General features: G+C 44.3%; 1 protein-coding gene across 1 annotated transcript in view; it reads left to right on the top strand.

The window, feature by feature from the left end:
* The window catches only part of Dhx8 (DEAH-box helicase 8), a 43,276-nt gene that overhangs the window by 26,138 nt on the left and 1,628 nt on the right, over positions 1-15,510 (top strand). Inside the window, exons 16-22 of the mRNA XM_008838133.2 lie at positions 39-220; positions 4,977-5,117; positions 9,088-9,243; positions 11,894-12,031; positions 13,239-13,367; positions 13,535-13,731; positions 14,156-14,335. Of these exons, the coding sequence (XP_008836355.1) occupies positions 39-220; positions 4,977-5,117; positions 9,088-9,243; positions 11,894-12,031; positions 13,239-13,367; positions 13,535-13,731; positions 14,156-14,335 (1,123 nt within the window). The remainder of the gene's footprint in view (positions 1-38; positions 221-4,976; positions 5,118-9,087; positions 9,244-11,893; positions 12,032-13,238; positions 13,368-13,534; positions 13,732-14,155; positions 14,336-15,510) is intronic.

The raw sequence follows: 15,510 nt of genomic DNA on the forward strand, positions 1-15,510 counted from the left end.
CCCACACGTAGTAGATTGATGCTTCGTTCTCTTCATAGGTGATATCTTGGTTTTCTTGACTGGTCAAGAAGAGATCGATACTGCTTGTGAGATCCTGTATGAAAGAATGAAATCCCTGGGTCCTGATGTTCCAGAGTTAATCATCCTTCCTGTGTACTCTGCCCTTCCCAGTGAGATGCAGACCCGAATCTTTGATCCAGCCCCTCCTGGTAGCAGAAAGGTAACATTGGGCTAAAATGAAGTTGTTCCCACAGGCCCTGAAATTTGCTTGTGCACAGCCAAGCAAAATGGGGATTGCTTATTCAATCTGTGTGTTGTGTTTAAATACTGGTCCAGCCTTTATGGAAATACTAGGATTGTGTATGTGACTTCTGATCTTATTCTTTCATTTGATTTAAGAAAAGTTTTAATTTAGCCAGGCATGGTGGCACATGCCTTTAATCCTAGCACTTGGGAGGCAGAGGCAGGTGGATCTCTGTGAGTTTGAGGCCAGCCTGGCCTACCTAGTAAGTTCCAGGACAGCTGGGACTAAAAAGAGATCTTGTCTCAAAAAGACAAAAAAGAAAAAGGCTGGACATGGTGATACTCACCTTTAATGTCAGCACTCTGGAGGTAGAGGCAGGTAGATCTTTGTGAGTTCCAGGGCAGCCTAGTATACATAGTGAGTTCCAAATAAACCAGGGCTACATGTGAGAGACCCTGTCTCAAAAACTAAAAATAAGGGACTGAAGAAATGCGTCATCAGTTAAGAGCACTGGCTGCTCTTGCAGAGCACCTGTTTTTAATTCCCAGTACCCAAGTGGCAGCTAACAATGGTTCTTAACTCCAGTTCCAGGGGATCTGATGCCCTCTTCTGGCCTCTGCAAGCATTGTACACACATAGAGCACTTAATATATGTGCAGGCAAAACACTCATACACATAATATAAAAATAAAATTTGGGGCTGGAGAGATGGCTCAGTGGTTAAGAACACTGGCTGTTCTTGCAGAAGCCCTGGGTTCGAATCCCAGCACCCACATGGCAGCTAACAACTGTCCGTAACTCCCCTATTCTGCAGGCATTGCATGACCCGGGTGCACTTACCTACATGCAGGCAATACACACATACACATAAAAATAAAATATTTAAAAAAAATTTTTTTTAATGTATAAAGGGCTGAGTATGGTGGCATACCCATGGTGATTTATTTCATGACTGAGGGCAGAACAAGAAAACAGGAGCACACACAGGAGAGAAAGGGTGAGGTCTGAACTCCTCCTTTAATCCCAGCACTCAGGAGGCAGAGGCAGATGAATCTCTTTGAGTCCAAGGCCCACCTAGTTTAGAAAGCAAGTTCCTGGCCAGCCAGGGCTACATAGTGAGACCCTGCCTTAAAACACTAAATAAACAAAGGAACAAACAAACAGGGACTGGAGAGATGGCTCAGCGGTTAAGATCACTACTTGCTCTTGAAGAAGACTTGGGATTGATTCCTAGCACCCACTTGGGGGCTGACAACTGTCTGTAGCTCCAGTTCCTGGTAAATTCAACTCTCTTCTGACCTCCATGGGCACTGCACAACACAGGTACATTTATACACATGCAGACAATATATTCTTACACATAAAAATAAAAATAATAAAACATTGAAAATAAATAGAATAATTAACACAATCATACTTATGAGGTACAGAGTGATTTTTTTAATGTAAATGTACAGTGTGTAATGATCAATAATTAGCATATTCAGCATCTCAAATACATTTGATTTATATTTATGGGGTGTCCACCAGTAACAGACTCTCCATTAAAAAAATTTTTTATTTGTTATTTTTTATTTATTATTTTTATTTTATGTGTATGCGTGTATTGCCTGCTTGTAGGTAAGTGCACAAAGGACAGAAAAGTCTGTCGGATCCCCTGGAACTGGAGTTACCGATAGTTGTTAGCTGCCATGTGGGTGCTGGGATTCGAACCCCTATCTTCTGCAAGAACAGTCAGTGTTCTTAACTGCTGAGCCATCTTCCAGCCCAAGAAAGGATTTTTTTAAAAATATTTTTATTGGCAGGGTGTGGTGGCGCACGCCTTTAATCCCAGCACTTGGGAGACAGAGGCAGGTGGATCTTTGTGAGTTTGAGGCCAGCCTGGTCTACACAGTGAGTTCCAGGACAGCTGGGGCTACAAAGAGACCCTGTCTCAAGAAAGACAAAAAAAAAAAAAAATTTATTTTATGTGTGTGTTTTGCCTGCATCTAAGTGCACCCATGTGTGTGATGCTCATGGTGGCCAGAGGAGGGCAACAGATCCACTGGAACTGGAGTTAGGGAGGGTTGTGAGCTGCCATGTGGGTGCTGGGAAGGAACCTTGAGCCCTTTACAAGAGTAGCCAGTGCTCTTAACTACTGAGCCTTCTCTTTAGGCCCCAAGAAGGGATTTGTGTGTTTGTGTGTGTGTGTGTGTGTGTGTGTGTGTGTGTGTGTGACTTGGGCTCTGTAGTCCTGGATTATTAAAAAGTAACAACTTTATTGAGATAAAATTTACTTTTTTTTGTTGTTGTTGTTCTTTCTGAGACAGGGTCCTGTGTAGCCCCAGCTGTCCTGGAACTCACTATGTAGACCAGGCTGGCCTTGAACTCACAGAGATCCGCCTGCCTCTACCTCCTAGTTGCTGGGATTAAAGGTGTGCGCCACCACACCCAGATTCCAATTTATTCTTTTAAAGTATACAGTTCAGTGGCTTTTAGCATTCACAGACTTTTACAGCCATTACAGTTTAGTGACAATTTTATTACCCCCCAAAAAACTGTACTATTTAGTAGTTACCCCTTTAGTTATCTCTGTTCAACCTGTGACCCATATTTAATACAAGTGAAGTCATGCAGTATAAAATCATATGATAGTCCGGGTGTGGTGGCGCTTGCCTGTAGTCCCAACATTGGGAGGCAGAGGCAGGTGAATCCCTGTGAATTCGAGGCCAACCTGGTCTACTTAGTGAGTTCCAGGTCAGCTGGGGCTACAGGGAGACCCTGTCTCAAAAAGACCCCTCCCCCCAAAAAAATACCATATACAGTCCTGAATGACTTACTTAAAAAAAAAAAAAAATTACTGTTTTTTAGTTGAGAACGGATTTTCACTGTGTAGCATAAGCTGACTTAGAACTCTTTATGGAGCTGGCCTCAAGCTTGTGGTCTTCCTACCTCAGCCTCCCAAGTGTTGGGATTACAGGTGTACACCACTACACCAAGGTTCTTTTGGGAGGTTTATTTGTTTGTTGTTTTTTTTTTTAAGACTGGGTCTTACTATGTAGCCCTGGCCAGCCTAGAACTCTATGTAGATCAGGCTGACCTTGAACTCAGAGATCTGCCTGCCCTTGCCTCCAGAGTGCTAGGACTAAAGGCATGTGCCACCATACCCAGCTTCTTAGCATGTTTTCAAGGTGCATTTTATTTTATTTTTGCTGCATATTGGGTTTGTAGTTCTTATTTTTTTGAGACTGGGTCTCACTTAGCCCAGGTTGGCCTTCAATTTCCTAGGTAGTTTAGAATGACCTTGAACTCCTGATCTTCGTGCCTTCACTTCCCAAATGTTTTGTTTCTTGAGACGAGGTCTTACTGTGTAGCGCAGGCTGGCCTCAAACTTAAGGTTCTCATGCCTCAGCTTCCTGAGTGCTGGGACTGCAAGCCTGTGCCACTACTGACTCTGAGTACTTTTTATTATATGGATGTACCACATTAAAAATAATTTTTACTACATTTATGTAGTGTGTGTGTGTGTGTGTGTGTGTGTGTGTGTGTGTGTGTACCACAGTGTATGTATGGGAGGTCAGAGAATAATTTGTAGGAGTCAGTTCTCTTCTTCTACCATGTGGGTCCTGGGGATCAGAATTGGTGGCGAGCACTTGTACCAGAAAACCATCTCTCTGGACCCAGGATATACTACATTTCATTTATGGTTCAGTACCTGCTAGAGACTGGGTTGCTTCCAGGTATTGGACATACCGTGAATGTGCTGCTGCTGTGAACATTTGTTTACAAGTTGCTATGTAGACTTAGGTTTCTCTCAGTATATGCCTGGCAGTAGAGACAGATGAGTTGCAGTAAGCTCCAAAGAGCTCAAATGGATGAGGCAGTGGGTGTCAGGATGTGGAGGGATGGAGAGGGAGGGAAAAATCAGACATAACTCCCAGGTTTCTAACTTGGGTTAGCTGGGTGGAATGTGGTATTGAGGAGTCAAACTTGGGAGGAGCAGTAGGTTTGGGGGGACAGATGGTGAGTTCTTCCTCTGTTCTATTCCTGATGGTTGGACTAGTTTCTAAGCAGGGCCTCTGTGGCTCTGTGGCAGGTAGATGCCTTTCAGGACCAGTAAGATGCTGGCATGATGTGAGGTGTTTTGGTGCCTCCTAGCAATGATTTTTCCAAGCAATTGTGTTTTACGAGCTGAACCTCTGGGTGAAAAATCAGTGGCAGAGCCAAGCTGAGAGTAATAATCTAGATCACATATACTGCTGCACATACAAACCGTGAACTCTGTCGCCTCGTGGTTCATTTTATGATCACGAGAAAAAACCCAATCTCTCTCTTGTTTCATATACATGAACAGTCCATTTTGTAGTCCAGATGTCTCTATGGGAGAAAGAAAAATCTCATTTTGCCCTGGCACATGTGGTGCCAGGAAATCTCTGGTTTCCCAGGGAGCTAGGAAATTAAAATTATAGTAATCAACATTGGCTCTAGAAAGTGAGCCGTGTAGCCATTTACACCAGATGAGATTGGCTCTGATCGGCCCTAGCTCTTTCCTGTTTCTCTTCTCTCAGGTACTATCCACTTCCAGATGAATTTTCAGATGAAGACACCGCCCCCTCTGCCCATTGGGCATCTGAGCTGGGGTTAAATGTCAGCTGTCTAGAGGGAGGGAGTAACTGCTCCCTTGGGAAAGTACCCTGTTCAGAAGGCCGGTCTCCGCCCCAGCCCATTCTGGCTATGCCTTTCTTATCTGTAGGTTGTGATTGCCACCAACATCGCAGAGACATCGCTCACCATTGATGGTATCTACTACGTGGTGGACCCTGGATTTGTGAAGCAGAAAGTTTACAATTCTAAAACGGGGATTGACCAGCTTGTGGTAACTCCTATTTCTCAGGTATGACTGCTTCTACTGTAAACTATCCTGAAAATCTTGATGATTTGTTACGGTTCTGGGTGGGTTTCTTTCCTTTTGCTCATTTGCTTCTTTTTGTCTTTTTGAGACAGGGTTTCCCTGCAGCCCCAGCTGGTCTAGAACTCGGACCAGGCTGGCCTCGATTTCACAGAGATCTGCCTGCCTTTGCCTGCTTTTCTGTTTTGAGACAGGGTCTTACTAAGTAGCATAGGCTGGACTTGAACTTAGGATTCTTTTGTCTCTGCCTCCCGAATGCTGAGATTATAGGCATATGCCACCACACCTGGCTTGGTTCTATATTTTGAAACTTATTATCTTCCAAGATGAGTTTAGTAAGATAAGGAAAGGTTTCATATGATGTATTTGTAATCTTTTGTATGCTGGGGATGCGTGTGTGTGTGTGTGTGTGTGTGTGTGTGTGTGTGTGTGTGTGTTACTAGGAGTTGAATTTAGGCCCTGTGTATGCTAGGCAAAGGCAAGTGTCCCACCACTGACGTACATCCCCAGCCTTGTATTTGTAGTCTTTAGTATTGCTATATTAAAATAAACTCAAAAGGTTTTAAAAAAAAAAAGATTATTTAACATGTTAGGCCCTAGATTAGGTATGAATCCTACTAACTTCAGTTATCCAGTTTATGTGTAAAGATATAAAGAACATATTTTTATAATTTACATGTATGTGGATACACACGTGTGTGTAGGTGCCCCAGCGGCAGAAGAGGGTGTTGGATCCCTTGGAGCTGGAGTTAGAGGTGGTTGGGAGCTTCTGGGACCCAAACTTGGGTCCTCTGCAAGAGGTTACATGCTTTTAACCACTGAACCGCTTTTCTAGCCTCCAAGCACATATTTTTTAGAGCAGCAGATAGCTGAGGTAGTAGTAATTCATGGGATGATTAAATATTTCTCTGGTAATGACAAAATAATTTATTGCCTAATATATATTTAAAAATGGATTAGTTGATCACCTTTTTGAGGTCAGTTTGGTGCCAGTATATCCAAAATTTAAAAGTTCATCTCTTTGGGACTGGAGAGATGACTCAACGATTAAGAACACTGACTGCTCTTTAAGAGGACCTGGGTTTGAGTCCCAGCACCCATATAGTGGCTAACAACTGTCCATAACTCCAGTTCCGGGGGATCCAATGCCTTCTTCTGACCTCCATGGGCATTGCACAACATGGGTACACTTATACACATTCAGGCAATATACTCATACACATAAAATAAAAATAATAAATAAAAATATTTTTAAGGGCTGGGCATGGTGGTGCATGCCTGTAATCCCAACACTTGGGAGGCAGAGGCAGGCAGATCTCTGTGAGTTCAAGGCCAGCCTGGTCTGCATAGTGAGTTCCAGGACAGCTGGGGCTACAGGGAGACCCTGTCTCAAAAAGATCAAAAAAAAAAAATTCTTTTTTATATTCACCTCTTCAATCTATTCTGCTTCTAGAAATATATCCACGAGTTAGAAATGACTGAGTACATATCCAAGGAAAGTGAAAAAGGGTGCTCATCAAAGCATTACTTCTGTTAGGGGAACCTGGGAAAGAGTCTAAACAACTTCTGAAGGGGAAGCAGTGTACTACAGTATGGTATATCCATGCCATAGAATATTACATGGCCGGAGCTGGAGAGATGGCTCAGCGGTTAAGAGCTCTGACTGCTCTTGCAGAGGACCTGGGTTTGAGTCCCAGAACCCACTTGGCAGCTACGAACCATCCTTAACTCCAGTTCCAGGGGAATCCGAAGCCCTCTTCTGACCTCGCGGCACTGCACGACATGGGTGCACTCACATACATGCAGGCAATACACGCATACACATAAAATTTAAAAATATATGTATAATAAAAAAAGAATATTACATGACATTAACTGCGGCTGTGATCTATATTTAATGATGTAACATGTAATTGTGGTATATAATTTGACGGAAGTGAACTACAAAATCCTATGAATGATACAGTCTAATTTTTGTTTAAAAATACATGATGTGCATTTCTGGGAGTATGTGTGAGATGCCCTGCACTGGAAGACTGTAGGCAAATGTTAGCCATGTTTTTTCCCGGGAGCTGCTGTTGGATGATGGGTATTTTTTGCTTCATACTCTATGTATTATGTTAATCTTTTACAGCAGGCATGTATCACTTCTATAATCTGTAAAAACTACAAGGCTGTTTTCATTTTGATATTTGAGTAATAATAATGGCTAACCCTCACAGGGTACTTACCACGTACCAGGCACTGGCCTACTTTTTGGGGGGAGGGGGTCTTTTTGAAATGGTCTCCCTGTAGCCCCAGCTGGCCTGAAACTCACAGAGATCTGCCTGCCTCTGCCTTCCAAGTGCTGGGACTACAGGTGTGTGCCACCATGCCTGGCACCTAGCTATGTTTGTATGCACTGACTCAGAACATTCTTACACCACTCCTGTGTAGTAGATAGTATCCTCATTTCGCCATGAGGAGACTGGGGTATAGAGGGATTAAGGAGCTTGCCTAGCATCTCTCAGTTGCTAGAGGCAGGATTTGAACCTGGACAGCCCGGCCATAGGACATGTACCCTGTACAAGTTCTTGGGGCAGTGTGTCTTTCTTACGGTGGCCTTTCCTGGTGTGGGGATGCCATGCAGTCCTGACACCTCGCTTGCTGCGTGAATTGTGGCTCATTTCACACTTTCTCCCCACCTCCCCCCACTGTGTGACTGGCTTCAGTGCTAGCAGCCAACAGACAGAGGTCAAGCAATGGTTCGGAGGCACAGTTTGCTCTAGCATGGGACACCATGAGAGGTCCTGGGTGACAAGTCTCTCTCTTTGTTTTCAAGAGCTCAATTGTTGCTGGGTGTGGTGGTACACACCTTTGATCCCAGCACTCAGGAGGCAGAGGAGGTGGATCTCTGTGAGTTCTAGGCCAGCCTGGTTTACATAATGTAGCCAGCTGGGGCTACAGGGAGACCCTGTCTCCAAAAAAAGACCAAAAAAAAAAAAAAGAACAACCATCCAGTTTTCCTCATTATTAACTATTATACATCTATTAGATATTTGGTAGACTTAAAATAGAACTCAAGTTCAAGCCTTCCTTAAACTTAGCCACGATAAGTTTCATCCCAACAGTTTATACGTATACATCCGAGCATGGTGGTTCATGCCTATAATTCCAGCACTTGGGGGGCCAAGGCAGGCAGTAATCCTCTAGCAAGGATTACTGTAAGTATGAAGATAGCTTGGGCTACAGGGTGACTGAGACTCTGTCTAAAAAAAAAATTAATAAAATTAGTTTTATAAGCTGGGCATAGTGGCGCATGCCTTTAATCCCAGCACGTGGGAGGCAGAGGCAGGCAGATCCTCTGTGAGTTTGAGGCCAGCCTGGCATCATGAGTGTGTTCTGGGAAGCTGGGGCTCCAGGGAGCACCTGTATCAAAAAGAAAAAAAAAAAAAAATTAGTTTTATAGTATTTTGTAACTTGCTCTCTTCACCTAATATGAGTTGTCATTTCTCTTTGTCATTGAACATTGCAAACCTGATTTAAAATGGTTTGAGAGTCACTGGTGTAATTAATGTGATTTATTTAGTTTACTTAGAGCTCTGATCATAGCTGTGGGGATAGTGTTTTATCATCTTGCTTTCTGTTTTCTGTATTTCTTGCATTCACCTTACTTGTATTTACCTCCCTTGAACAAACTTGTATTTACCTCCCTTGAACTTCCTACTACTGAGAGGGGATGGGCTAGTCTTAAAAATGACCCTGGCCTGTGCTTTCTTCCCGAGCTCCTTTCTCTAAATCTTCATGCCTAAAGTCTATATTAAAATATCTTTCTTAAACCCCAACGCTGCTTCATAAAAAAACAAAACAAAACAAAACCATTGTGCCAGTTGCTAAGGGTCCCCCTAACAGACTTCCTGAGTAGAGCAGCTAAGCAGTGTTTTACAGCTGGTACTTTTATGTGTCCACCCTCTAGGCTCAGGCAAAGCAACGTGCTGGCAGAGCTGGGAGAACCGGCCCAGGAAAGTGTTACAGGTTGTACACAGAACGTGCCTACCGAGATGAAATGCTGACCACCAATGTGCCAGAAATCCAGAGAACCAATCTGGCCAGCACAGTGCTGTCCCTCAAGGTAGGAATCACTGTCTCATAGAATGGGATGGTGCAGTGATCTACTCCACGGCCTTCCTAAATGAATCGCAGCTTTATGAACCTTGTTAAGTACTCGTTATGTCATGGAACTGGTCTTTTTGAGTGAGATACAACAGCTGTGGTAACAGCTCCCCACGGCAGGTCTGGGGCAAAAGTTGCCGAGTCTTCTCTGAACACACATTGTTTCTTACCATAATGACCAGCAGGATATTTTGTTGTAATAGGTTTTAGTTAGGAAACATTTTCTAAAAAGAAATTAGACAAATATAATCCATGCCTCCGCAGACAGGCACATCTAACCCTAAGCACTTTAGTTTTCAGACCCAGTTCTGATTTTTAAAATATTTAATTTATTTATTATTTTTATGTGTATGAGTGTTATGCCTGCATGTAGTTAAGTGTACCGTGTCGTGCAATGCCTGCAGAGGACAGAAAAGGCTCTCGGATCCCCTAGAACTGGAGTTACGGACAGTTGTTAGCTGCCATGTGGGTGCTGGGATTCGAACCTGGGTCTTCTGCAAGAACAGTCAGTGTTCTTAACCACTGAGCCGTCTCTCCAGCCCCAAGTTCTGTTTTTTTTAAAGGAGAAAGTACCTGTTCAGACTTTGCAGCTGTCTTGCTGGAGCTTGCTTTCCACTCTGGATTTCGCTCTTCCTCTCGCAGTCCCTAGTGAGGATCTTCATTCTCTTTTGGCAGGAGAAGCCATCTGAGTAATTTCCCAGCTGATAGCATGTCCCCCGATGCCAGTGCTGCCCTGGAGCCGTGGCACTTCACTGGTGCAGAGTGCTCTCTTCATTTATTATTCATTCCCTGTAAGAGAGGCTAAAACAGAGCTTCAGAAAAAGCCTGTGTCCGTGGCAGCAGGGGGGCCAGTGCAGCTCAGACTTCTGCTTTGGCCATATGACTTTGGGCAAGTTCATCTGCTCAGTCCTCTGTTCTGTGGGCTCATCCCAGACAGGGATCTGTTAATAGTATTTGCTGGGAAGATTGGTGGAATGATGTAGGTGAAGGCACTGGCACAGTGCTTAGTGATTGCTGACATAATTCTTCATAGTTACTATTCACACAATAAACATTTATTGGATACCTGCTGTGTTTATGATCACAATCACTTTATGAGAAAGAACTAGAAAGCTTGAGTCTTCCCACATCACCCTTATACACACTTGAATAGAGCATCATTCAGTCATTTCTTTCACCAAATTAGCTAACAAATGTATTCAGCACCTATTCTGTGCCATGCACATATCCTGTGCTGTGTTGGAGTTGTGTGAACATAGTTCTCACATATTGTGAATGCTAGAGAGCAAGAGCCCCATTGGAATGACCTCTGTGTCCTATTGGTGTTGTCTCTACATCCCTACTGCCTGATGCAACTTGAAGTCCTTCACAGATGTGCACCAGAAGTGGTATATGAAAGACTGGACAAGACACTTTACTGGCTCTTACTGTAAAATATGCATAATATAAAATTTACATTTGTAACTTTTTTGCAGCTGGCTCAGCAGTTAAGAGCACTGACTGCTCTTGCAGAGGACCCGGGTTCGATTTCCAGCACCCACATGGTGGCTACGAACCATCCTTAACTCCAGTTCCAGGGGAATCCGAAGCCCTCTTCTGACCTCCGTGACATTGCACCGCACAGGTGCACTCACATACTTGCAGGCAATACACTCATACTCATTAAAAAAAAAAAAAATTTACTTATTTTTATTTTGTTTTATGTATATGCGTGCATTGCCTGCATGTGTATAAGTGCATCCATGTCATGCAGTGCCCACAGAGGTCAGAAGAGGATGTCAGATCCCCTGGAAATGGAGTTTTGAATGGTTGTTAGCCACCCATGAGGTACTTGGAATGGAACTCAGGTCCTCTGCAAGAGCAGTCAGTGCTCTTAACCACTGAGCCATCTCTCTAGCCCCTTTTGTTTGTTTCTTTTTTGAGACAGGGTCTACCTGTAGCCCCAGCTGGCCTGGAACTCACCACGTAGACCAGGCAAGCCTTGAACTCAAAGATCTGCCTGCCTCTGCCTCCCAATGCTGGGACTAAAGGTGTGCGCCACCACGCCCAGCTTGAACTTTGGCATTTTCACAGAGGAAAACTCTGTATCAATTTTTAAAATTGAGTTAAAATTTGTCTTTTGTTGTATTGTCATTTTAATTTTGTTTTTTTTTTTTGAGACAGGGTCTCTCTATATAATCTTGACTGACCTAGAACTCACAGAGATCTGCCCGCCTCTGCTTCCTAAAGACTTGTGCTACCATGCCCAACTTGAAGGCATGTGTTTCAGTTTCCCAAGAGGGCTAGAGATATGGCTCAATTGGTGAAGTGCTGCCTACTGTCCATTCCCAGCACTTGGGAAGTAGAGGCAGGAGGATCAGTTCAGGATTGGCTTTGACTATATAGCAAGTTCACAGTCAGCTTGGCATATAGGAGAATCTGTCTATCTCAAAAAGAAAAGTTTCCTGAGAAAAGACGTATTTTCTCATAGTAGTCTGAGTTTTGTGTGACTGAGCCTGGAAGATCACAGCTACTCTCCTTGGGCTTTCTAACTGTTGAAGAAACAACAAAGATAGTGCCAGGTGACCTCCATTTTAACTGGTGAGGCTCATTGCTCTCGTCTCTTCTAGGCCATGGGCATCAATGATCTGCTGTCCTTTGACTTCATGGATGCCCCACCAATGGAAACTCTGATCACAGCCATGGAGCAGCTGTACACGCTTGGGGCCCTGGATGATGAGGGCCTGCTCACTCGCCTGGGTCGTAGGGTAAGGGGCAGACATAACTTCTGGTGTTTTGGGGAAGATTCCTTAGCCAGTCTTCCAGCTTTGGTTTTGCAAAAGCAAGTGCTGAGCCTTGGAGAAGCTTTGAGTAGCATTCTAGATGCTTTTATGAAGAGTTGGAGATGGAAAACGGAGGGCAAGAATCTAGGCTTGTCTTGAACTGTGTGTAGCTGAGGATGACCTTCAACTTCTGATCTTGCTGCCTCTGCTTCTGCTCAAGGTTTATTTTTATTAGTATTATTTGGGGAAGGAGTACAGGGCCAACCTTGTGGATTTGGTTCTCTCCCTCCACCTATTGGGCTGGGGCTGGAACTCAGGTCACTAGACTTGTGTGGCCTTTACCTGCTGAACCATCTTGCCAGCTCGATGGTTTTAACTAAAATTTTATATGATCACTCTAAGATGTTTCTTCTTTATAGAAAAGACTTTATTTGCAGTTAATTTTACAAAGGATATATTGCTGAGTCTAATTTTTATTTATTTTTTTAATATTTTATTAGTTTTATTTTATGTGTATGAGTGTATTGCCTGCATGTATGTAACTGAATCTATGCCCTGCAATGCCTGTGGAAGTCAGAAGAGGGTGTCTGATCCTCTGGAACTGGAGTTAGGGATGGTTGTTAACTGCTATGTGGTGCTGGGAATCAAGCGCAGGTCCTCTGCAAGAGCAGCCAGTGTACTTAACTGTGGAGCCATCTCTCCAGCCCCCTATTATAGTTGTTGTTGTTATTATTATTATTATTAATTATTATTATTATTTTGGTCTTTTTGAGACAGGGTCTCCCTGTAGCCCCAGCTGGCCTGGAACTCACTATGTAGATTAGGCTGGCCTGGAACTCACAGAGATCCACCTGCTTCTGCCTCTAAGTGCTGGGACTAAACACCGTCACCACGCCCAGCTTATTATTATTATTTTAAAACATTCCTCTGTGCATAGCCCAGACTGGCCTGGACCTAACAAGGTGTCTGCAAAATTCCCATTTCCTTCGACAGTAGTTATGCTCTTGGCCGCATGGTTTAGGTAGGAAAGAAAGCAGTAGTACTTCTGATGGAGGCAGGCAACCCTTCATCATCATGCTTTTGGGGGGCATTTCCTATGATCTGTTGTCCTGTGGCCAGCGTCTCCCCTGGCCAGTCAGTTCACGTGTATCTTCTATAGGGGCTCACTTGTAGTTTCTTCTTCTCCCTGTAGATGGCAGAGTTTCCTCTGGAGCCAATGCTGTGCAAAATGCTCATCATGTCTGTGCATCTGGGCTGCAGTGAGGAGATGCTGACCATCGTGTCCATGCTGTCTGTGCAGAATGTCTTCTACCGGCCCAAGGTAGGGCCCTCAGCCCCATGTCCTGACAGGTGTGGTAACATCAGCCTATGCTGATGCTTGGTGGGGATACTGTGAAAAGGCTTATTGGGCTCCCCTACATTTCTGTGCTAGCTGCTCCCTCAGTAGCTTTTAGGTGAAAAATGACCTTCTGTCCCACTGCTTGGCAGGATAAACAAGCCCTTGCAGATCAGAAGAAGGCCAAATTCCACCAGACCGAAGGGGACCACCTCACACTGCTGGCTGTGTATAACTCCTGGAAGAACAACAAATTCTCCAATCCATGGTGCTATGAGAACTTTATTCAAGCCCGTTCCCTACGAAGGGCCCAGGACATTCGCAAGCAGATGTTAGGCATAATGGACAGGTCAGTGAGGAATGTTGGGACTTTGGTGTTTTGCTTGTCATATCTTCCTGGGTATCGTGTCTGCTTCCCTCCAGGTGCACCTGTATGGTGACAGGCACCTTAGCTGTTGCTCAAGAACACTTTCTCCTGCAGCATCTCCATCTTGGCTATTCTGTCCCCCAGACAAGAGTGGCTACGAATCACTTCAGAAAGTTTGTAATTTGTAATTAAGAAAGCTTTGCTGATAAGCCTCTGGATTATTAGCACGGGGTTGGATACTTGCCTAAGCAAAGTGTCTGTTAGTGCCTTCATATTGCTCACCGTGTACAGTCTATCTCTGTAGTATGCTTAGTGTTGCAAGGAAGGTCCTGGTGACTACTCTGAGGACCCTAAGATGCGGCTCCCCTGCATGCGGAGAAACTCATGTCTTTGTTCTTACTCATAGACACAAGCTGGATGTGGTCTCCTGTGGCAAGTCCACAGTCCGAGTGCAGAAGGCCATCTGCAGCGGGTTCTTCCGCAATGCTGCCAAGAAGGACCCACAGGAGGGTTACCGGACGCTGATTGACCAGCAGGTGGTCTATATCCACCCTTCCAGTGCTCTCTTCAACAGACAGCCAGAATGGTAGGTGCAGCTCCTAGGCCTAGGGCTCTCCTGGGCAGACCTCTAAATCTTACCCCAGCACTTCTTGTTCTGACATTGCTTATATTTCCAAAGTAGCAGAAGCCCAAATTTGGTATAATAATCTCTTTTTTATTCATTAATATGTGTGTGTTCATTTGTGTGCAGGTGCACCTATGTGCATGTGTGTATGGATACCAGAGCACAACCTCAGTGTTATCCTCAGGAATGCAGTCTACCTTCTTTTCAGATAGTCTCTCATTGAGCTCACCATTTAGGCTACACTGGCTCTGTCTCCACTTCCTCAGCAGTGGGATTTCAAGTGTATATCGTTGTGGGTGCTAGACTTGAACTCAGGTCTTCATGCTTGAAAGGCAGGCATTTTACCAACTGAACTATCTCTTCAGCCCATAATATGCCCTTTTAAGAGAAGTAAAATCGTAGTGGTAAGAGCTAGGAAGGATCTTAGAAATCATCTAGAGAGGTGGTTTTTAAAAATTCATGGCAGGAGCAGGCATGGTGGCTTACACCTGTAATCCCAGCACTTGGGAGGCAGAGACAGGCAGATCTCTGTAAGATTGAGGCCAGCCTTGTCTACATAGGGAGTTCCAGGCCAACTGTGGCTACAGGGAAATCTTGTCTCAAAAAACAAAAATTTAAGCCAGGGACTAGAGAGATGGCTCAGCGGTTAAGAGCACTTACCGCTCTTCTAGAGGACCTGGGTTCTGTTCCCAGCACCCACATGACAGCTGATGCTCATCCTTAACTCCAATTCCAGGTGACCAGGCACACGTGGTGCACTTACAAATATGCAGGCAGAACATACACATAAAATTAAAATAAATAAAACCATTTTTTTAAAAAAGAGTTCAAAAAGAGTTGAAGCCAGGTATGGTGGCTCATGCTTGTTAAACCAGCACTGAGGAGGCTGAGGCAGGAGAATAGCCAGGAGTTAGAGGCCACTCTGGGTTGTGTATGGAGACCCTATCTCAAATAAAAACAGGGCCAGTAAGATGGTTCAGCAGCTCGCATGGTGGCACATACCTTGGATCCCAGCATTCAGGAGGCAGAGGCAGGCTATCTCTGAGTTTGAGGCCAGCCTGGTCTACATAGTTTCAGGCCAGCTCGGGCCACAGGGAAACCCTGTCTCAAAAAGACCAAAAAAAAAAAAAAAAAAA

This window comes from Nannospalax galili, unplaced genomic scaffold, assembly GCF_000622305.1.
Source record: "Nannospalax galili isolate Female #2095 unplaced genomic scaffold, S.galili_v1.0 scaffold95, whole genome shotgun sequence".
Classification (NCBI taxonomy): domain Eukaryota; kingdom Metazoa; phylum Chordata; class Mammalia; order Rodentia; family Spalacidae; genus Nannospalax; species Nannospalax galili.